The sequence below is a fragment of the Podarcis melisellensis genome, assembly GCF_964234715.1.
Source record: "Podarcis melisellensis genome assembly, chromosome: 5".
NCBI classification, from domain to species: Eukaryota; Metazoa; Chordata; class Lepidosauria; order Squamata; family Lacertidae; genus Podarcis; species Podarcis melisellensis.
The window spans coordinates 46007160-46031437 of record NC_138537.1 but is presented as its reverse complement, the minus strand read 5'-3'; the positions used below and the strand labels follow the sequence as shown (position 1 = coordinate 46031437).

The 24278-nt window shown below is 41.2% G+C and overlaps 1 protein-coding gene across 1 annotated transcript in view; it reads right to left on the bottom strand.

The window, feature by feature from the left end:
* Positions 1 to 24278, bottom strand: part of SORCS3 (sortilin related VPS10 domain containing receptor 3) — a 399928-nt gene that overhangs the window by 37893 nt on the left and 337757 nt on the right. The window contains exons 15-19 of the mRNA XM_081912026.1: positions 12449 to 12566; positions 11414 to 11547; positions 8639 to 8752; positions 6473 to 6644; positions 2435 to 2621 (exon numbers count right to left, since the gene is read on the bottom strand). Of these exons, the coding sequence (XP_081768152.1) occupies positions 2435 to 2621; positions 6473 to 6644; positions 8639 to 8752; positions 11414 to 11547; positions 12449 to 12566 (725 nt within the window). The remainder of the gene's footprint in view (positions 1 to 2434; positions 2622 to 6472; positions 6645 to 8638; positions 8753 to 11413; positions 11548 to 12448; positions 12567 to 24278) is intronic.

The window sequence follows — 24278 nt, the reverse complement described above, 5'->3', positions numbered from 1 at the left end:
GCACAGCTCAGTCTTATGATTCTCAGTTGGTTAAGATGCATAGGCAGAGGTAGTAGAAATCCTACATTTCTTGCTGACAGTATTGAAGAAGGAACCATAAAGACTATAAGGTACTTTAAGACATGCAGATGAAGGGTGATGTTTGAGCAATTCATTAATGCTTTTGGTTTCCATAGTCTTTACAGCCGCCTTCTGCTATTTGACTACAACCCACATATTTCCCAACCATTGGTCATGCTGACCGGAGGTGATGTGAATAGAGATCCATTTAACTCAGTATGATCTACCCAGGGCAGCCAATGTGATGGCTTCCAGAAGTTGTTGGATTACAGCTTCCATCATACTTGACAAATGGCCACGAGTCCAACAAGATATGGACTTTAAATGTTCAGTGCAAATGAAGCCTTTCTCTCTAAAACTAATTGGAGAATTCTGTATAAGAAGAGCAAAAAAACTCAGTTTCACAATCTTTCTTTGTGACATTATCACCAAAAAAACATTCTCAGAACTTGATCCCAACTGTTTCTTGTAAAAGGCTGACATCATTGTTCCCTGTAACTTTTTGCCTGCCAACCTTCAGTGCAGAGAATCTCTGCCAGACGTCTTTTTAATGTCCTACTCCTCTGATCCTTCCTTCTACCCTCAATCAGTAGAAAATAATAGTAGCATCTTTCGTTGCTGGCATGCTTCAGGTGAAGTGCAAATGTACAGCTGAAACAATCATATTTCAAATACATGTTTTGCACTCTGAAACGTCAAACTCTGAAATGTGAGTTGCCTATGGTTACTACACATGATACTTGCACCCAAAAAGCAGGGTTTCCCAATCTTTTAGGGCCCAGGAACACATTTAGAAATATAAGCAACTACTATGGGTGTCACAAAACATTCATTTCACAAAAGAAACACTGGTAATGCCCACAATCCTCCCACCAAAACTCTAAAGACCACTAAAAAATAAAACACAGACCAAAAAGCAGGCAACCTCTTCCCCTCACAAACAACCAAAATAAATTTCAATAGAAATTGGGAGGAGTGGGGTTCCAAGGGAACTTTCTGAGGGTGCCACACTAGGAACCTTAGCAAAAAAAAAACAGGAATCCAAAAACGTAAGAAGAAAATATTTTAGGAAAATATTTTAGGAAATACCTTTTCATAGAATCAGTAGCAATTCAAATTTACCAATGAAAGGAAATGCAGATGGGCAATATCCAACATCACACAACTAGATTTTCCCTTACACCTTCTTCCACCTGCAACACACACCCCATTCCACTCCAGAGAGGCACATATGTGTTCTGCCACTGCTGACTGTTCTATTGGTGGAAAGACACTGCTGGATTTCACTCTATGTTTTCAAATCTATGTAAAAATATTATATAAGTTCATGCAATTGTTTTATTTACAGCTCAATTTATGGCTGTTGCTTTGTACCATACATTTATAATTTGTATATTTGTTTTTAGTGTTTTTGAACAAAGCTGTATAAATTCTCACCAGCTTTAAAAAGGTAAAGGTAAAGGTAAAGGACCCTTGACAGTTAAGTCCAGTTGCGAATGACTCTGGGGTTGCAGCACTCATCTCGCTTTACTGGCCAAGGGAGCAGACGTTTGTCCGCACAGTTTTTCCGGGTCATGTGGCCAGCATGACTAAGCCGCTTCTGGCGAAACCAGAGCAGCGTATGGAAACACTATTTACCTTCCAGACGGAGCAGTACCTATTTATCTACTTGCACTTTTCGGCATGCTTTCAAACTGCTAGGTTGGCAGGAGCAGGGACCGAGAAAGGGGAGCTCACCCCATCGTGGGGATTCGAACCGCCGACCTTCTGATTCGCAAGCCCTAGGCTCAGTGGTTTAGACCACAGTGCCACTCCACAAACTTTAGCCACTCCACAAAACTCTAAATGGCTAGCACTGAGTTTAATTAGCTGCAAGTTCAGAGCAATGTGCTCTGTTAAATACAATTTATGATAGGTTTTTTTACAAAAGAGGCAAGGATGGAATTGAGCATGGGGTCAAGCTGATAAAACTCCCTGGTGAAGTCATTGCCTTGTGCCCAGAAATCAGTGTGAGAAGTTAGTCCTGATCAAGTGAAGTCCCAGTGATTTCAGTGGGGATAAGTTCAGCTCTAACTGGATCCACCCTGTTGGTCCTTGTTCACCATATGTAAAATAAGAACATTCAGGCTGAAATCGTATGCTCATTTACCTCCCTATGGGACTTACTAGTGTACAGGGTTGTGCTTCAAGAAGATATATTACAGTGTTGTTGTACAAATGAATGAGATAAGTATGGTAAAGCATGTCAAACAGTAAAAAAAACAAACCAAGTAACTGTAATATGGAAAACAAGGATGGAATCTTCCAAAACAATGAACTATGCATGCAATCTATGGAGGGGCTTTTTCAAAGCTCACTAGAGGTAACTACTTACAGATCACATGCAGGAAGAGTGCTGCCAGATCAGAACCCAGGTTGTTTTCTGCATAGGCTGTCACTTGGAAGATCCCAGTGCTCTTATAAATGTGTCGGATACCATCCTCTATAGGGCTGAAATTAGCATAGGACACAGCAGTACCATCTCCAAAATCTAGTTGGATATTTGTCCTCTGGAGATCACCCTGCAGAAGGAAACACAGTGGTTTAGCAATGTGGCTGATAAGGGTGATTTATGTTATACACTGCACTGCCACTAAGGATAACCTTATTAGCATAAACATGGCCCAAAAGCTTTGAACTTTTCCTGCAATGCAATAAGTGACCACCTGATATTTGCTGCAGGATATATTCGGTAATAAAAAATGAGAAAAGAAGAAAAAAGGCAGGGTAGATTTTCTAAATGTTAAAGTTTGCACCATATAGTTTAGGGTTGGTTGATTTATATTTTCACTGAAAAGAAGTTGGTGGGCCAGCGACTAATGGCTAGGTGTAGTATAGGAGATCTAGCATAGATTGCACAACTTCAGTTACAGGTGAGCGATGACATTCAAGCACAACCTGCTCCCTGTTGTGTTAATTTTCTTCTTCAGGGGATCATAACCCATTCCTGCAGTCTGAAAGGATTCTGTTCTGTTTGTGGAGGAACAGAATCTAAGCAAAACAACACACCTCAGAAAGAAACAAAGAACCACTTGGATATGCTCAAGGAAGTTTCAGAGAGTAGAATGAAATTATTTTGCATCTCCAAGCATCAGGAGTCGTTTCAAGATCTTTAGCCCACAAGTGGTTTAGCCCACATGACACTCACATTTTACTAAATAGGAATGTAAAGAAAAGCAATTCTGCTACCTGGTCTACCTGGTCTTGAGAGTTGAGAATAAAAATCGGATCTCCCAGCAACCACTTGGGTCCCCTTTAAAAGCCTTAACTGACTCTTTGAATACAGTGGATTTAAGGATTTCTGGCACTGTAGCACCAGCCATAGTTCAGTGGCAGAGCATCTGCCTTGCATGCAAAATAACCCCCATCATCTTCAAGTATGATTGGGAGAGAACTCCTGACTGAAACCCAAAAGAGCTACTGCCAGTCAACACAGACCGTTTTGAACTGGGTGGACAGTGGTCTGATAAAGGCAGCTTCTGAACCAACCGGTACATTTTATAAACAATAGTTAGCCTCAAAATTGAATAGCACAGATAGACTATTGGTTTAGTTGTTAAAGGACCAGGATCTCTGGGTTTAGTAGCTAACAATGTCTTTTAAAAAAAAGTTAACTGCTCTTTTAGAACTGCGTTTGCAAGTCTTGAAAAGAGATAGCTGCTTCGGGACAGTTTGTTCCTCACCATGAATTGCCAAAGAAGGAAAGTGATCTGTTGGCAGACTGTTATATATTGCAAAACAAGAGGCCTTGACTGTGGTTCAGAAAATGTGTACACGCTATAACCATAAGCAATTAGAGTTATCTGTTGGATGAACAGATTCCTGGCAAAGCCAATGCAAGAACTTCCTTCTTTTGCCTGAGAGATTTTTGGCACTGAGAAAGTATAGCTCTAAGTTGTGTTAATCAGTGCTGCCATAGCTTAAAGACTGATAATTGTGCATTTCCTTATAATCATATCTGGCCTTGATTAACCAGTTTTCTTCCAGAGGTCAATCTATTTCTTTCAGCATATCACATAGCATGAGACAAGGAGAGGATATTTCATTACTACTGTCCTTTATTTTATATTAAAAAATACAGTTAAGATAGGATTTTTAAGCAAACGAAACAAAAATGATATGAAATTATATGCACCTCTTGGTTCATAAGAGGTGCATATAATTTCATATCATTTTTCTTATCGAACCATTTCAGCTTGCTAATGTTGCAACCACAATTCCCAACCCATGCCCTCATTGTGTATTTGTAGTTTTCAAGAGAAAAGGAACAGTGCTCTCGTATCTAAAGAGAAGCAGATCCCTTTTCCAGCCTCTTACTAGCCTGCTCCGCATTGCAGCGATCCGCTAATCCCATTCCTTTCAACTATGTTTCCTGTATATAAAATTGTGAAAGGTGTATCAACCGCCACACATGCAATGTCAGCTTTCCCTTAGTTTATGAATATAAATTAAGGTGGAAATGAAGTGGAGGCATTTCAAATGGATAACAATCACTGCTCGCTGGATATATTTGAGAGGCACTTTTTATAGCGCTAGTCCTGTAAAATGATCAAATGGAAATGTGATAATGGTGCGTCTTAAAGCTCACAAGTCTGCAAATTGGGTGTGCTTGACAACTGATGAATGGTGGTGAGAAAGTAAGTTACTTATAAGGCATCTCAGAAATCCAGGTGGATGCCATCCTGAGGTGATGGGGTCAGCACAGTAAGACCTTGTTAGAATATTTGACCAACTGGTTGCATAGCTTCACCCATTCCCACCCTGATATCCAGTCTTTACCCTCCCTGCAAAAAAACAAAAACCCTGACTACATCTTATGGATGTGGGACAACTTTGTTATTTCAGCATTCTCACTTGAATTACCCACAACAAGATGCCTTTGTCTATATAAGTGATATTTTCAAAGATCCATGGGGCAGGGGTCCAATTTCATTCGGATTTTAATGAGAAGCTGCCTAATTCACAGCTACATGAACTGAAACACAGCTGTTTTTCTAAATTTGCACTTTGCTGAATTTTAGGATGCAGTTCTTCAACTAACGTGGAGAAAAATGCATTATGGTAGGGAACATTGTTTGCAATAGTGTGTATATTATTTAAAACTGCATATAAAATATGCATAGTACTAGGAAAAATAGGACTAAACTGCTGACAAATTTTCATGACGATTGCTGCGAAAATATGGAGAAATGAATTTATGTCTGGAAAAATGAGAAACAGAGAGAGCTGAAATTGGCAGATTTGTTCATCCCTGTTTGGGGATCTAAATGATTATTCCTAAATAAACATTGCTGAATACAGACTTCTTAGTCTATTAGTATATGTGATTATGCACCTGGTATTGCTAGCATAAGGTTTCACATCTTCTGCTGTTATTGTTAGCTGCATCTGCTATCACTGGCATTGTCACTGGCACCTGTCATTAACCTGATATGAGATGAATTCATGAAAACGTCAAAATGTGCACTTAGGCAGGGTTGGAAGAGTACTGTGGCCACAAAGAGCAGCTTTATTCCTGGGGCAAATAACAGCTTTGGAGATGGACAGCAATGTTCGCTGGGTCTGTAACATGGAAGGGTATGTGACTTCCTACATGCACATTCCCAGTCCTGATTCTTTCCCCACCCAACAGGATGCTATAAAACAGATAAGCAAGTGAAAGCAACACATTGAACATAATGTGCAGATAGCCTGTAAAGTTGAAACTGCTAGTAGATAAAGCCAGTTGGACAGGCTCAAAATCAATATAAAATCACTATGTTCAGAAGAGTTTTGTTGCATGCCAACCTCTAATAATCAATTGTGTTTGCTCTTATAAAACACTTTAAAAAGCCTATTCCAAAACAGCAGCAAACAGACAAACCAAAAAACAAGACACTACAATATGCTCAAAATGTTTTGTGTGTACTGTTCTTTATGTGCTCAGGCTCTCTAATGAGCTTGGTACAACAAGAAAGGGAAGAATCATGATCTCCAAGCCGAAAGGCACTTAGGGATGCTGTTGAAATTCCCATCATCCCTGACCACTGGTTCTGGTGTTACTCTATCATGAAGGCAAAGTCTGAGATTCTCTCTAGCTTATATTATATAGTTAACATTTTTGTCTTGAACAGCATTGTTTGACGCAAGCTATACAACCCCCACAAAAAAAGGTTTACGGGGTCATCAGTTATAAAATCCAGAATGTATCTAGGAAGTAACAAAATGAAAATGCTGTTAATGATTACTAAAAGTCTTATAATTTTAACTCAGACTTTCATCTACCACCACCTTCAGTGATGTTTAAAATTCATCATGCATGAAGAAGAGGATAAAGGTTGGGAGCAGCAAAAGGGGAAGGAATCCTATATTATCATCAACCTAGCAGTGGTACCTCTTCCATGAGGATTCTGAAGGTTGTGTTGAACCCTTGTTCCGCAACCAACTTGCCATTGGATGTGAGGATATGCAGACCTCGGGGAGCTTTGCCCGGGCACTGTCCAGGCTTGGCAGCATACTTTTCCCGCAGTCCATCTGTGCAGTTATTCGAAACAATCCTCCGATACCTGTGAAATATGATAATTTGAGTTGGGTTGAGTTGTTTATTTAAATGTCATATTTCACAAGAGAAAAAACCCAACGTTTGATAGCATATGCATTGTGCTCGCTAACAGGAAATGTAAAGAAATTGAAAGTTTTTATCAACTGCAGCATTCGGTATCCATTATATTTCAGCTTTTTGTTGATAGCACCAAGACAGATCTATGCCACACTAAACTGTAGAAATGCACACAAGCAAAATATAAGTCGGGAAAGATCATTAGTCTCCCTTTCACTGGTTTTCTATTTATTTCAATGTACCTTACTCCCTTGTTAAGAAACCATTTAGACACAAATTTAGATTTTTTTTTCAGCTCAAGGGACACATATTTCTCTGGGACAACCTTCTGTGGCTACATATCAGTAGTGGGCACAACCAGAGGAAAAGGTGAGTGGAACAAGGAATATATATTATACTGAGATACAATAGGCTAGTATCTACACACACACACACACACACACACACACCACTCTCTGCCCTCCATCCAGGCAAGAAAGAGGCTTTATCACAGTCTGGCAATACAGCCAGGCAAAAGCACTCAAGGAGAATGTGAAGCAAGGTCAGTGAGGGGTGGAGCCTGGAGAGAGAGGGTGTGCCATGGGGAGGGGTGTGTGGCCAGAGAGGAGTCATCCCTGGCCACTGCTCCTGCTAGCTATGGATGATGGGAGTTGTAGTCCAGCAACAGCTGGGGACCCATGTTTGAGAAGCACTTGGCTAGATAGATTGGTCTGGAGCATCATATTTTCCCAACTCTGATTTAACACATGCCATTGACTTTGCATCAGTGTACTTCAAAAGAAGAGATATGCATGCTTTTTATTTGATTTTGGTTATCTGGAATCCCACTTGAATAGGACTGTTTGTCCAACAAGAAAAGGAGACAAATGTTCAGCGACTTCCAGGGCAGCCTTGTCAACTTCTGATATTATTTTGTGGAAGAGTAGATTACCATTATTGATGAGCCAGCTGAGATTTCCCATTCCTCTCCACCCCACAGAATAAAAATGCTTTGTTGTCACTTCAGCAACTCCAACGTTATTCCCCTTGGGGCATTATGTTCAAAATAGAAGGAACTGCTATGCTGCCTGTTGAAGTGGAAGCAAAGTGTTGTTGTTTCTATTCTGGCAAAAAACGTCAAAGCTCTTGTCAATAGTGGTAAGCTAAATCTCCAGAAAAGTATTAGAATTTGCTGAGTCCTTGAAGGTTATTCAAGTCTTTGGGGTGGAGAGAAGCTTTCACCTCACCCCTGAAACCAGCAAATAAGCCTGGGCTGAATACTTTGGCCCAGTGTTAATCCGAAAGAACCAATTGTCCTCAGGTTATTATGCTACTTCAAACTGAACTGGAATTAGCAAAACATGAACATTTAATATAAGGTCTCATACAGCTCTGAGTCTCTTTCTTTAAAAGTTTAAGTAAGGTTTGAACAGAACCTATGCACACTCAGCTCGTATGCACACACAGGCTCTATTCAAGCCTACCTCTCAGATGTATGGGGTTTAGGAATGGGGATAAGTGAGCACTATTCTGCTTCTACCTCAGTGGCTTAATTCCATATGTATTAAAATGAACCGGTTCCACAAAAAATCTTCTGCTGTTTTGGGTTTAATTTTGACACCAAAGTAGACAACTTTGGGCCTCCTGGGGAATCTCTTCCTAGACATTTTTTACGTGAATGGCTTTCTGAAGAATAAGCTGGTGGTGTAAAAAAGCAAGGCTGCAAACATCAGCCAGCAGCTTACCCTGGAAATGAACCAGACATGGCAAAGCAGGTACCTCAACACAGGTAGCCAACATGTACGACCCCCAGCTGTTGTTGGATGCCAACGTCCATCAGATTCAGATAGACAGCATGGCCAGTGGTTGTGGATGATGGGAATTGTGGTCCAAAACATATGGAGGGCACCACATTGGCCAGTCCTGCCCTACAAGGTGGTGACAGGCTGTGGGCCTACTTACCCAGTGCTGTTCAGGTAGCTCTGTCCAAGGCTGCATTCTTTCAGTTGGGAAGATGGGCTGAACCAGAATGCTGGGATACATTGATTATTACTGTGTCTTTCGTACCCATAGTCACTAAGGAAATAAACCAAGAAGATACTTAAGATGGTTTGCCATGAATAAATACAGTTTTTTTTATTGCATTTGTATCTCACCCTTCTTCCAAAGAGCTCAGGGTTGCATACATAGGATTGTATTGCCACAATAACCCGATGAGGTACATTTTGCTGAAAGAGATTGACTTTCCAAGGGTACATATGGAGGTTCATGGACCAGTAGAGATTTATACCCAACTCTCCCTGGCCAAATCCAAAACTATACTTTAAATCACACAGAGGGGAGGGAAAGTGAATGGCAGTTCTACATGTCAAATGTGCAAGGAAAGGGAAGGACTTAAGATGTTAAAAGGAAGGGTGGAGGTTGCTTCAACTTTGGAAAACCTCTCATCCACTTTCATTAGCATATCTGCATCTCCTGCACTTTCCCACCAGCCTCAAATTCTGTTTCTGGAAAAGGAAAGATAGAATTTGGGGTTAGCAGCTGTGCCACCAAATCACCTCAGAGAAAGTCCAGTAGGCCATCATCAACAGTTATCTAGAATTTCCAGTGGAGGTCCTACCCAGCTGTAGATGAGAACTGGGGAACCTTGGACCCTCTGGGTGTTGCTGGACTACAACACCCTTCATCCATGATCACTGCTCATGCTGGCAGAGAATTAGCTGTTGCCATCTTCATATACAAGGATGGTTCACACTAAAGTTTCCCTCCCATACAACTACACAGAAAGGATAATGTGTGAAATGACCGTAGATATTGCTTTAGTGAATGAAAAAACAGGTCCAAGAAGCTCAGCAACAGAGATATATTATCCAATTACACAAGAATGAAGTCATGGCAGTATTTCATGATAGCCATCCCATTGCGGAAAATGTCATTCTGAAGGCAGGCAGAAATAACAGGGGTCCTGGAGTACCTCATGCAGCATTCAGACATTATGTCATGAGTGGATTTGACATATCTGACTATTGTTTATGAGCTTCTCAAGCCTCCAGAGGATTCAGAAAGGTGCATAAATGGGCAGAGTGCAGTAGCCCATAATTACCCTGGTTGGATCCCATTATTCTTTGAAGGCAAGCATTTCCAAATTACTTAAAGCAGATCAGATATTCCCTAAAGTTTTTTTGTCTCAAAATTCAAAGTTAATCATTCTCAGTGGGCCAGCCGTGTGTGTGTGTGTGTGTGTGTGTGTGTGTGTGTGTGTCTATATATATATCTATGTTTTGGTGTCCTCGGGTGTCTTCCCGTGTAAAAGTTGGGGTGTCTAGGCGACGTTTCGACGAGGTCTCACTCGTCATCTTCAGGCTGGTGCTTTCGGCTTCTTGTTACTGGAACAGAGCAGGATCTCAGTGTTTGAGTTCCTATAAATACTGTTGAGGGGGTGTGGTGTATAGCCTCCAACACCCCCTCAACAGTATTTATAGGAACTCAAACACTGAGATCCTGCTCTGTTCCAGTAACAAGAAGCCGAAAGCACCAGCCTGAAGATGACGAGTGAGACCTCGTCGAAACGTCGCCTAGACACCCCAACTTTTACACGGGAAGACACCCGAGGACACCAAAACCTGCATTCCTGTACCCGTGAAAATCTACGAAAGCATATATATCTATCTATATATATACCCTCATAGTGACTCAGTAATTAAAAATGTTTGGGAGGAGCAATTTGTTGCCTGAAAGAAAGAACTAACTGCATTAATATTAAATAATATTAAAGACAACATTGCTCTATGCCCTCAAGGCCTCAGACTTGTTCATTAACTTCTGGTAAATGTATATTAAAAACACACAAGCTGCCCACCTTCGCACTGCTTGAAATTCCCCCAGGGTTTGCATGCTAGAAAAATCACCACGTCCAACTGCTGCTCTTTTTTGCTTGGGGGTGGGGATCTTGACAAGGGTAAATAAAAAAGTAATGGAAGGAAACTTCAAGCAAGAATGCTAATAATACTACATGGTTCGGGGTTTTTCTACAAAGAGGGGGAAAGATCTAGATTATTTTCTGTTGTTATATGATTACAAGTACATTTTCCTGTTGATATTTTTGGCTGTGGCATTCTGTGACATTTTGGGCAGCCTAACAAAGTCAGCCCTAATATGGATTATGTATTTGTTTTTCTTATGGCCCAACATGGCTACCATTACTTTTTATGTGACATAAGAATACCAAATTTAGTTCTTTGACAGCAGAATCCTAAAGAGGAAGAGGAGGTTCTTATACCACTTGAAGACGGGACTCAATTCTGTGAGAAAACATTCCTTCCAGATCCTAAGTACCTAATTTGGCTTCTATGGACTTTTATCATTTTTTGTGTTGTTGTTTTTTGTTTTTTTTTGGTTTTTTTTTTTTGCAGTAGCCAGTAACTGGTTCTTGTTTCATTTTTTCATTTTTGTTTTTTGGTGGGGGGGGTGGGGTTAGGGCAAGGCATGTGGAATTCTGAAATATCTTAATCTCAAAATTCTTAAGACTGTCTTCCTTTGCATTAGAGGATCCAATACAGTCAAAGCTTGATTGCACCAGAACTGCCAAATTCCGAGTTCTCCCCTATCCCTAGAGCTATTATGCTAATATGATGAACAAAGATTAATGTTGCATTATTTTTCATCACCTTTGGAACCTAACACGCAAGAGTGTGTAAGAGTTGCAAGAAAAGCACTGTAAAAGAAAACATGGCTTACCATTCGAAGTCCCATTCCGCACATATGCACGGTTCTGAGACAACTGTTCTTGAATAATCTCTAGTCAGTGCACACCATGCCCCTGCTTTACGTTTCTTATAGATCTTCCTCTCTCCCATAACACAAGGTTCACCCTTTGGAGCAAAACAATGGAGAGTTAAGTTAGAGACAACGGAGAGTTAAGTTAGAGCTCTACATATCTCCCTGGTGTCGTTAATTTGTAGAGGAGACACCAGTTCCCAATCTTTCTTGAAAACCTGGGGAATGAGTCACCATATTGCATTTGGTCCTTTATTTCTACAATCTCCAAATTCTGAAAGCAAATGAAATCTAGAATACTGTCTAAATTGTCTATTTGCAGCCTGCTAACTTAATAGCAATTTCTAAAATTATACAGGCAAAATAAAACTACAAATCATAATAAGAGGAGGTGTATTTTCTCTGCATATTCTCAGATGCACACTTCCCTCCAGGCATTCTGCAGAACCTTGGTTAATCCCTGGTAACAGATTTGGTGGTCTGATATGGATTTCTGAAACAGCTACCTGGACAACCGCTCACTTCCTTATTTTAACAGCAATCCGTCACTCAGATTAATTCTTAGCCCTCTGCCATAGTTACAGCCAAGTTCCTCAGATACCACACCATTTAACCAAGTCATAATAGTCATACTGTGGTTCATCATAATTAGTGATTGTCATTTGTGCAAGGGGAGAATTGTTCACTTCCTAGTTATTTCTGATTTGTGTGTCCACAGCACCTTCTCCAAGCTTTCATGCAGATGCTATTGACTCTCTGTCACTCCTGCCTCTGCTTTCCTGAACAGCATCATGACTTGAAAACTCTCCCTTTGGCAGCTAGTTGCTGGTTGGTTTCTTCCCTAACTTTTTGGGTCAAGTTCTTCCTATTCAGTCCTCCCTACTATCCGTCTTTCAGATGCACTAAACCGAATGACTTAGATTCCTTTTTTGCCTGTGTTCAAGTATTTCTTTTGAAAGATGCACGAGGAAAGCTCTGATGGTATAGTAGTAGTACCTGGTTGTGCAGATGCCACGTCTGAAAGTCATCCTTGTTGCATCTCCGGCTAAAGAAAGATTTGTAATCTACTTTTACTAGCTGCCATTCAGAGCGGAGATTAATATGGCCAAAGATCCTGTAGGTTGATAGTGGGGAAAAGCAGAGAAAGAGAGAGATGGGGGGGGGCATTAGAAAATATTCCTTCTACACAACATTCCTATGAACCATCTAAAAAGTGGAAACAAGAATTAGAATCCCACAGGGAAACATCCTGGTTCTTATCATGTCTCCACTAGAAAAAAGAGATGAGTGAGACTTTCCCAGTGGAGGTGAGACCATTGTTATTCAATCCAATCCCAAACATGATTATATTAATCCAAAGCTATTACATTGACTGCCCTCTCTAGAAAAGGAGATGAGATGAAATCCATAGGTAACTTAAACACAGAGCCTTCCCTGGTGATTGAAGATTTGGCTAAGGCAAATCTTGTTGTTGAGTTCCATCTGAGACTCTCATGTCAGCTCTTATTTTCTTATTTATTTTATTTCTTTTTAAAAAAAGACTTACTTTAAAATCTCCAGCTACATAGTATATTTGGTATATTTCTAAGAGACAGTTTGATCATAGGCAATTCCCTGGCTTATAACTCGGCCCAATTAATCTCACACAGCTTCCCATCATTTTAACAGGGCAGAAATGGACAACCCACTCGGTGTGGCTTTTGATAGCACTGGCCTCTCCTGTACCTTCCATTGGTGATTTTGTACAGTCCTGCTAGAGTGGAGTCACCACCACGAAGGCATGAGAATTCATGTAAGCGGTCAAGATGCATATGTCAGCTCAGAGGATCAACCATAGAGTATGACTGCTAGAGCAGCATTAGCATCCTTTTGCAGGATGCTTTAGACTGTTGTGAAATTTGGCCTCAGAGCTCATGGGTGTGATTTCCACCTGCTCTCATTCTGCTCTGAGCCAAGCACAGTATGGCAGAAGCATCCAACAGAGAGGAAAACTGGAGGGGAGGGTATGTGGAGATAAGATTGCTGCTGCACTGAAATGAAGAGAGGAGGGGGAGATAAAAACAAATCAGCATTGCATTGAGATGGAGGGGGACAACAGAGTGAAAAAGGGTTCTGAGCAAAGAACGTGACACAGGAGTGCTTAGATAGATGGAGTGGAGGCAATGGGCAGATAAAGGCAAGCCTGAGAGAGAAAGGAGAGAGCATGAGAAAAAAGTAGCAGACAGAGAGAGAAATATGAGTTGGGGGAAGTTTGCTAAAGAGGATTTTGCCGGTGTGTACATAAGGTGTCCTTGACATTTGGAGTATGTATGTATGTATGTATACATACAGAGCCTAAATGAATAAAAATCCATCCTAAAATCAAACACTAGCTTATAATGCCTACTGTAATTAAAAAGTATTTTCCATGCTCCTGAAGTTCATCAAGGAGTTTGCTGCAGTATCCCTGATAGTTTGAGATAATGCAGTGAAGAAGCTGCTTCAATTTAAAAACAAACAAACAAGGCATCCGTAGCAGCAGGAGATGTGGAACAATGCATGTGAGCAGGTATGAAAAATGTGCAAAAGCCTTCAAGATAAAGTTGGTTCACTAACGTTTCTTTCCTGACCCCTGAAATGGTGGCTTTGGCTGTAAAGTTGAACCTCAAAAAGCATTAAGCATTAAGCGAATGGAGTGAGTAAGAATTGGTAAACAAAGGTACACAAATACAACCCTGTGCTTATCTTCTCAGAACTTAAGGTAAAGGTAAAGGGACCCCTGACCATTAGGTCCAGTTGTGGCTGACTCTGGGGTTGCGGCGCTCATCTCGCTTTATTGGCCGAGGGAGCCGGCGTACACCTTCTGGGTCATGTGGCCAGCATGACTAAGCCGCTTCTGGCGAACCAGAGCAGCGCACGGAAACACCGTTTACCTTCCCGCCGGAGCGGTACCTATTTATCTACTTTGACGTGCTTTTGAACTGCTAGGTTGGCAGGAGCTGGGGCTGAGCAACGGGAGCTCACCCCATCACGGGGTTTCGAACCGCCAACCTTCTGATCAGCAAGTCCTAGGCTCTGTGGTTTAACCCACAGCGCCACCCACATCTCAGAACTTACTTCCCAGTAAATATGCATAGGATTACTACCAAAAGCACTTGCATGGCATTGCGGCTTTCAGAGTCTGACCTGAAAAAAGCTCAAGTCTTTGAAATAATGGGACAACAAAGCTACAACAAAAATCTTTTAATTAAATAACCCCAGGCATCAAGGTAAAAGGCCTTGTTCATTGGTCTAGCTGTGGGGGGTTTGTTTTCAATCTGGAAACTGATTGTTAGTCATCATGTCGGTAGTTATTTTCTCGCCACAGAAGAGTCAGCTAGAACCACCATTTCAAAGGGGTGGGTTGCAAGAACAGATGAGGACACAGACACTAGTCACCATTTCGAGAAACATAAACAAAGCCTGACAATCTCTCCCAGGGGTTAAGGAGTTGGAGGAACAACTCAATCTGTTATAACTAACCAGTGGAAACAAACTTATTCTCCTGGACCCTGAGAATCTCAGGTGAGAAGGAATCAGGAAGCCAAGTTAAAGCACTGCTTTGATGACCCATGTCCATGTTTATGCCAAACAGAGAGTACTCAAATAAAGAGCCTTGCTGTGTGATATTTCTCTGTTGGTTGAGAAAATAAAGCAGATTATTGTAATTGTCTTTTTTTTCCTGGGTGGAGAGCCATAGGACCACCGGCCAGTTTTCTTTATGATATTAGAAAGAAAAAGGGAAAGGGAACAGTTCCACTAGAACATAAAAAGATTTGATTGAAACACAGCTGATTGTAGTGAGGGCAAATGGGGGTCAGAGCATCCCATGGTCAGCGCCCCTGTGATTGGTCACCTGTGGCCCAGGTGTCCTTCTTCCTCCCCCTTAGGGAATTCCAATTGAGTCTACTTCAGCTAAGAGGTAGGGCTGGAACAAATTCACCCCTGCCATTGACTGAAGCACAGCTGATTATAGCATGGTTATGCCAGGACCACCACACTCAGTACGTTGTACAATTACATAATTACTAGCTGCATATGTGTAGTGAATCTGAACGATGGGGTTGAAGGTACTCTGCCCTCTGCTATACCCACTCATTCAAGCTGACAAAATGAGAAAATAGTGTGCTGGTGAAACTTTTCTCTTTTCTCCTTGTTATCTGCTTAAGCTATATAACATACTACCATACAGCCTTGCTGAAAACTTTGTTCACACTTGATTTAGCATCTTATGCTTTGTACATGTTTCCATTTAGTGGTCACACACACAGCTGGTGCACATCAATACAGTCCCACTGGTTTCTTTGATAGCTTTATGCCAGATGTGAAAGCAATCTGGTATATCACATTTACTAACTTATCAGCTGTCCAGGAGTGCGGGAGCCTAACATTTTCTGGGCCATGGCATATTAAACACAAGCTTACAGAAAAGCCAGACACCCCACTATCGGCATCAAGCACTGATGATAATCCAGCACTGAAAGACACAGCTTTCATTTTTCCACTATCAAATTCATCATGTAAACCCCAGCAGCCCTCACACATATTTTGGGGAAATTTAAAAGGAGAGGGACTGATAATCCCACAGACATGAACTATAGAAAAAAGTTCAAGTGAAAGCAAATGCATTAGCATTCTAAACATGAGAAAGTACTAGCTACTCTTTAATTAAATGATTTCGAAGAAGATGTATTTAATTACTATAATTTAGAGAGAAACAATAATATACTAAATGTAATTAAAGCAGCAGGAATTGCAAAAGGATATTTTCCCCCTAGTTGCAGAAAAAGTTCTAGGCTAGCTTCCTATAATAAGGGCCCATTGTTTATTTATTAATTTTTCGATGTTGATTTGGGATTACACAATTTTTTATAAATGTTTTGAGTTGAGAATTTAGTTACATTGCAGGATTTGCACTTAGATGCACAAAGTTTGGCGGTTTCTTGAAGTGTGTCAAGAGAAAATAAAAATTCTTGGCCTGCTCCCCAAGTCCTATTTGATCAAGAAACGGGAAGCCTTGACTCAGTATTAGCAGCAGGAATGACATACCCATTTCCCCTTCCACTGTAGAAATGGAAATATAAGCATGGAAATGACTTCTCTTTCACCACCTTCTTCCTGCTGTAATGACCACCAATGCTTGGAAGGCAGGAGAGGAGAGGCCCAAGGTATTTCACTATAGGTTTAATGCTGCTCTACTTAATTTGAATGAGGAAATATAGCTTATCATTTCAGCCTAGGATTTGCTGGTGTCCATCAAAATATTCTATGAACACATGTATACCAAATATATTGTTATGAATTGTTAACTCGGGATATGTGAACCCCTCTCTGGCTCACCATGAACATTTACTGGGCTTTTCAAGTTTCAAGTCTAACCTTAAATATTTTTAAAGCATTCAGTGTGAGCACTTCAAAAGCCCAATTAATTGCTTGCCATCACTTCCTCTTCGCTGCCAGTCCTGCCATCATCAACTCCAAGCCTCGCTCCTCAAAAATCCTCGGCTGGGGAAGGAGAGAGTCTAACAGATTGAAGTGAGATTGGCCTGTAGTTCCTGCATGCAGCATAAGGTGGAATGTCCTCTTTAGACACTTCCAGATAGCTGGTAATAGGAATAGCTGCTGCTGTAAAGCTGTTCTTTGCTTTCAGGTTGCCTGGGCTGCTGTGAGCAATATCTGGCACAGTGGGAGAAATGCCCACCATTGCAGCTACTGGGATGCTGATACTACCACTGCTGTTTGCTATGGCTTCGTTGGGTGTCATTGATGCCATGCAGAGCTCTAGGCTCACACAAAGTGTGTGTGTGTGTCTTTAATGTGGCTGTACTGTAGGGTTGCCATATTTCAAACAGTGAAAATCCGGACAGAAAAGTTGTTGAGCTTTTTAAAGTTTTGCCCAAAGTTGTTGGACTTGGGAAAAATCACTTTTAAAAAGTTGGTCTTAAGCAATTTTTATGGGGGAAACGGCACTGCCAACACAGGCTGCCAAATGTCCTGATCTTCACCCAGACGCTGCTGCACCGACTGCAGTATTCTGGATATGTCCAGGAAACTCCAGACATATGGCAACTGTACTGGCTAATACACATACATGAGCTGGAAGCACCATTACCACAAACATCCCAGCAATTAAGTAAATGGTGGGGTAGCCTGATATTACTGGAGGTGAGGTCAAATCTGGAAGAGAATTTAATCACTTTGCATGACCTAATTCTTCTAAATTAATTCTGGAGCTAGTTCTGGTATTAGTAAAAATACAACAACTGCAACATATTACATTTTCCTATGATTTCATTGAAATCTTATGTTTGCTCCAAAGTTACCTGTATGCCACTCACTCATTATCCTTCTCCAGTTTTATTGACTTAGGAAACAGATCCTATGTTGAGTTGATCAGAATCAGGGATTTTTTAACTAAATAAAAAAATCATTTACTTGTTAATTAAGACCAGTGTGTACAGGGTGGAATTCAACGCTGTGCTTTTACAAATGCTCCATTTGTTCAAACATATCAGTTTGCCAAGAACATCTTTCTCCCCCTGTGTGCTGTTCTAGGTGTTCTACCAATCCTCTGTGCCAATCATGGTGTGGGGGGTGTATGGGGGAAGGAGAAAGAAGAAAGAACTATTGCACAACTGGAAACCTTTGTGCAGAACTTCCACTAACATGGTTTGTTAGGTGAATCCTGCCCATAGTCAGCTAGGCCAGGAACTACAGTGCCAACTTTGCAAGTACTGTTCTGTCAGTGATGGAAGAACACAGCCAAGTTTTCAAATCAGTAGTCTGGAAAGTCAATAGGAAAAGTCACTACTTGATTTCTCAGCTGAGCAGAACTGGATTGGAAACTATTGAGAAACAATAAATATGGAAGCCAGATGGCATTTGGACAAAGTCACCTTCCAGAATGTGTTCTTTCTTTCTTTCAAATATTCCCCACTTTGGATGGTAAAATAATATTTTACAGCCCAACGAGCTGCTAGTCTTTACATTCCTCAAATAAATGGTTAAACCCCATGAGCATCCCAAATAAATTGCAATAATGTCTCAGTCACCTCAGTAGAATGTGTAAACTTTCAGCCTTTTATAAAAAATGAGTCAAGGATGGATGCCATTAATTTGTGAGCTTTCCCCCCAAAGAAAGCCATAAACCTGGAGAAACACTGCAAATCATCTGCCGATTTATGAGGAAGTCGTTTTAAAAAGGTCAGTGGCAACAATGCCATAATTAAATCTTTCATTAATTTTTAAAATACAGTAACTTACAAATGTAATATAAATCTGACCAGAGGACTTTGTTGGGAATTATTTAGCATGTTGTGTTATCTTTTGTCATAATCTAACATTAATAGAGATGTGCCCTTTCTTTCCTTTTATTTAAATTTCTCTGCTGAAAAGGCTTCATTTTAAAGGAAATAAAGAATAAAGGTTAATTAATCACAGACCAACCAAGGTGCCGGCATGCAGAGCTATTTGTGATGGTTTATATAGGATGTTTTCTTGAGGGGACAACTTCATGTCAAAATGTCAGTTTTAAACAATGAGTTTAGTTTTCTTCCCCAAAACATTTTAAACAAAATGCATGCAGCATTTCTGAGTTGTTTTCTTCATTGCAGTGTAGAAAGACTCAAAGTTTATGTATTTGTTAAAAATTCACCCCGATAAATAATAAAATATTCATGTCTAATTATAATTTCTGTTAGCCTTACATTAATCTTTGCATAGGTCAGGCAGGTGTGCCTTGCCATTAGGCTGAGTGAGCCAGCTTTGCCTCAGACGGCAGATTTTGGACTCGTATTAAATGGCAGCAAATTGTCATTTATTTAGTTTCTTATTACATGATGAGCAGCGTTTGGATTTTCTGCCACGGGCACCAAAATCTCCTCAGCTGCTTTTGAGGTCAAATTTAAAAAGACACTATAGGTGCCTAACTGTTAGAGAAATGGTTTATCTTCTACAGACAGACCAAAATATTTTGCCTTCAGGGGAAAATGTAAAGTAGAGTTGGTTTTGCTTATTTGGGGAAGCTAGAACAAAACTATATTGCTTCCTCAGAGTCATTCTGATGACTGGAACCTCCTTCTTCAAACTTCAACACAGAATCCATAAATGTGACCAAATGCCACCTGCTATTTTGTTCTATTCCCCCCCCCCCCGAAGCTGCCAGTGAAATTGGAAGTGTCAGCACAATGGAATCAGAGTAGTGTGGGACAGTGGCAAGCTCACTGTAATCTAAGCATGAGTGAATGACACACATCTTCTCATCCTCTCTTTCTCTGGGTAGGTTCAGTCTTCATTGGGCTGTCCTTCGGGTCCCACACTTAAAAGTCTCCCCCAAAGCTGGAGCTCCTCCAAGCCTGCTGATATCTTCTTCTTGTGCAAGGATGGTGCTGATTTGGCTAAATAAGGACTAACCCTTGGAAAGTTGAGATCAGTATATTATAGACCTGTTGGTGCTTGATAACAATTCTTTCATAAAGGTTAAGAACAGTTTCAGGTTAAGAACATACCTCCGGAATGAATTTAGTTCTTAACCCAAGTTCTTAACTGTACTATTTTGCAGATATACAGTCTCCCAAAATAGTTCCCAACATTAAAAAAATTATAGCATCAATGAAAATTAATGTGATAAATCAGAAGTTTGTAAGAAAATCGATTGCTTGGTCATTCAATGCTTGGTGATAAAATACCAGAAGGTGATGAGGATGGGGGTTGAACATTGAATTTAATTGACTTATTGAAGAGCTTTTTAGTAATTTCAATCAGGTCTGATTCACAATTAGGTACACTTGGTGAAAATCAGGCTATATTTGGTAGCTACATTTGGCAAAACAACAACAGAAGAAAAAACTATTTCCTTTGAGACATTCATTTTGTCCTGGAACAGATGTTCATCCAATAACAACACAAGGCTGCAATCCTGAAAGATCAGAGAAGGTTCAGCACCAGCTATTACAATGTCACCAATTTATTGTCACAAAAGCCACCTTTTCCGTCTTCTCTGAATCAAGTACTTGTAGGAGGAGTTGATTTACCCCTGCATCAGCATATTGCTATGGAACGTCTAACCTCTAATCAAACCTTTGTGTCTGATCACTTGTTAGCATTGTTATATTGATTTTAATATTTTGTACTGTTTTTCTGAAGTGACTACTAAATTTAATAATCATCCTCAAGATGGAATCCTTTGGCACATTTAGGGTACTCTCAGGGAACCAGTGAATGGTTGTATCTCAACAACCTCTGTGATCTTTCAGTCTGAAATAACAGAACCATTTTGCAGTAGTCCTATAAGTGCCTCCCAGGTGTGATAATCAGTCACGAACTTCTCAAGTTCAGTGTTATCAAAGAAAGGCCTAACAATGTAATTTATGGTGCCATTTCCTACATTAATCACCAGCTGAAGATGAAGGGATTCTAAGCAATCTCAGGAAGTGGAAGAAATCTTACAGTCCAACAGCCTCTTTCACAAGGAGAAGATCTGAACGGTTAGGTGGTATCGGCAATCCAGCATAGAATTTTGACCAGGGACCCGAGTAACAGCAGATTTAAGACTTTCTGACAACTTGTCTCTGACTGTGGCCTTGATAACCAACAAACAAGGGACCCAGAGAGGCATGGGTCTAGCTCACAGGTATCCCCCTCTCCCATGCACCTTTACTTTGGCAGGCAAGCCCCACTGAAAACCAGTCTGAACAAACAGTGAAAGACTCAGCCCCTAATGCATCAAACTCTGACACTATATTTGAAATCATGTCCTCCAAATTGAACTGAGTTTGTGTGGTTCAGTCTGCAAAGAGCGTAGCAGACTAATCACAGCAGGCAATAAATGGCTCAATCTCAAAGTAGAGGCAGTCCAAGTTTACTAGGTCATTTACCACCTGGAATACAATTTAGAGAAGCAACAGCAACAAAGGAAGAGTATATCTTTCTTACTGCCACTGCATTATCTTTTTAAAAAAATGTTCTGTGATGCAATCTGTCCATTTTGTAGCAAGTCAAGCTCAAGCGCCATCTGTGTTCTAGTTATCTCCCTTCCAACTTGAGCCGCTTCATGTCCCCTCTAAATCAACGGTGGTGACAAAGCTGTAGGAGATGATGCCCAGGAGCAACTGTGCGAATAGACAGTTGGCCTGTATTTTGCAAGTCCACAAGACCATCAACAGAGACATTATTGCACTCTGGGGGGAGGGGGGAGTCTGAGAAGATAAATTATAATGTGAACTATGGAGGAATACTATCAGAGGTAAGCAGAAAGGACACATAATCCAATACTAAAATGCTGAAGTAGTTCTCATTTCTTGTGTCCTGTTTGGGCACCCATCTGTCTCAAAAGAAAATGGGGTATGTTCCATGAGTGAAGTCAAACTGCTGTGGTTGCAGCACTGAAGTAACCACCTCAGGGCACAAGCCTGGGCAGTGTGTATGGAGGTCCTGGCTGCCCAGACAGCAAGACCCCCTCTTGGCCTCACTGATGTGGTCCAAGGGAAAGGAGAGCAATATATTTGGCACCAGCTTGGCTGCAGGAGTTGCTGGAAGGAGGCGTACAAGGCACCATCCAACTGTCTTAGGGACTCCACTCCAGATGTTTACTCCTTAGCCTTTTCTTCTCCAGAAGATATCCTGCAAGGCAGCAGAGGTTTAGGATCAGAGTTTTCGTTCTCCTAGATGGGATACTTTTTCAGGTTGACGAGCCCCCAGTTTTATCCCATACATAGTAGGAATTTTGCAGGGGAGGAGGTAGGAAAAGATAACTTGGACCACTAAGGGCTAATTCACATCTGCCTGCAGATCACTTGCTAAAGTTCAGTGGATAAACCAAAATTAAAAGATTTTATCTTACAACACTGCCTTATACATGCTTACACAAAATATACAAAATTTAGAATTTATTAAAGAGGACCTTAAGTTGGCTGTTAAGACATTAACAGCAGTACTAATATGGTGGGTTTACCTAGTCCATTAGGACCAGGTGGGCCTCCATCCCCATTATCTCCTTTTTCTCCTTTTGAACTGTAGATGTTACTTTCTGCTATTATACCACTATTAAGTATTTACACAACCAAGTAGCGACGGCAGTCACAAACGGTATTAAATTATAATCCAAGGTCTGGAAAAGAGGTGTACCTGGAAGACTGACAAAATAAAATGCTGATGTTCAGAGCTTAGTTAATGCTTAATCTTTAGGGAATTAACACTTGACACTTGCCTCATGAAATGAAAATCTTGCTGATGGATATCTAACCCCCTTGAATTTCACAGAATGCATTTCTGGGATGCTTCTAATCCTTTATCATCAAAAACTTGAATGTAACCAGAGAGGACAAGGTGTCCTGTTAAAAACACCCCCCTAAACATCAGACTCCCCCTGCACAAATCTCCTGAACCTGTCCCCCTCCCAGCCCATGTCCCTCCCCTATGCCCTAAAATTCAGCTCTGGAACACAACCCTCTGAAACAGAAGAAATGGAAATCCTGTGATGGATAAAACTATTAGAGCCATTTCCCCCCACTGTAGTAAATGGAAAGACATAAAAAGCTTCAGGGGGTGGGGAGGCTTCACTTGGGATCTGAAGCATTCCCCTCTGGGGGTTTGAGTAGGTTCCAAACAAAATATTTTTAGGTTTCTAGGTTACCTAGCATAAGCAGTCAACTAAAGCAGAGCCAGTCCTGCTGAAAAGCCATTTAAACCCAGAAAAGGGGAGCACTGAGCTACATGTGCAGCTACCATTGCACAATGCTTCATATACCACTACACAGGCTTATCCACACTTCCTCTGGTTCTGCTGCTTATCCCCAGGGGAAACCACTCTTTAGCACTCAGTTGAAGCAAATGGCAATTGGGGTTTCCCCTGGATTGCCATTTGTTCTGATGTGTCACCAAAGAGTGGACTTTCCCCTGGAAAGAAGTGGTGCAAAGGAAAAACTACTCACACCCATGCCTAGGAATTGTGGGTCAAGTGGAAGTGTGGATGCATCCGCACTTACACAAGTGACTTGGGTTCTTTTCTGCATGCCCCTGTGCTCTGCTAGTTCAGTAAAGGCAAAGGTAAAGGGACCCCTGACCATTAGGTCCAGTCGTGGCCGACTCTGGGGCTGCGGTGCTCATCTCGCTTTATTGGCCGAGGGAGCCGGCGTACAGCTTCCAGGTCATGTGGCCAGCATGACTAAGCCACTTGTGGCGAACCAGAGCAGCGCACGGAAATGCCGTTTACCTTCCCGACAGAGCAGTACCTACTAATCTACTTGCACTTTGACATGCTTTCGAACTGCTAGGTTGGCAGGAGCAGGGACTGAGCAACAGGCGCTTACCCCGTCGCAGGGATTCGAACCGCCAACCTTCTGATCGGCAAGTCCTAGGTTCTGTGGTTTAACCCACAGTGCCACACAACTAGTTCAGTAGTTACCCACTATTTGCTTTGATGTACTCCATGCCATACTTGCAAGGTTGATTCCAGGTCAGGTTCAATACAAAGCAGCTGTATACAGTAAGCAACAGATAAACATGCATGCGCGTACAGCTTTAGCTAGTAGGCTTGCCTTTATCGTTGGAGGGTGAAAGCTGGGACATGAATAAAACATGAATTACAGCTCTGAAGCCAGCCTAATGGGCTGTGTAACCTCCTGATTGTTTTTTATTAGGGTTTAGATAGAATTAGCGTTCACGGAGGTCACTGGTTAAAGAGAAATTGGATGGCAGGAAAGTAAGTCAAAGAACCAGGACCTAATTGAAGCAGACACGGATTGGGAATGAGAGAGAGTAGAAGGGGAGCCAGAGTTAAATTATCTAATCATTGGCAAGATAATGCACA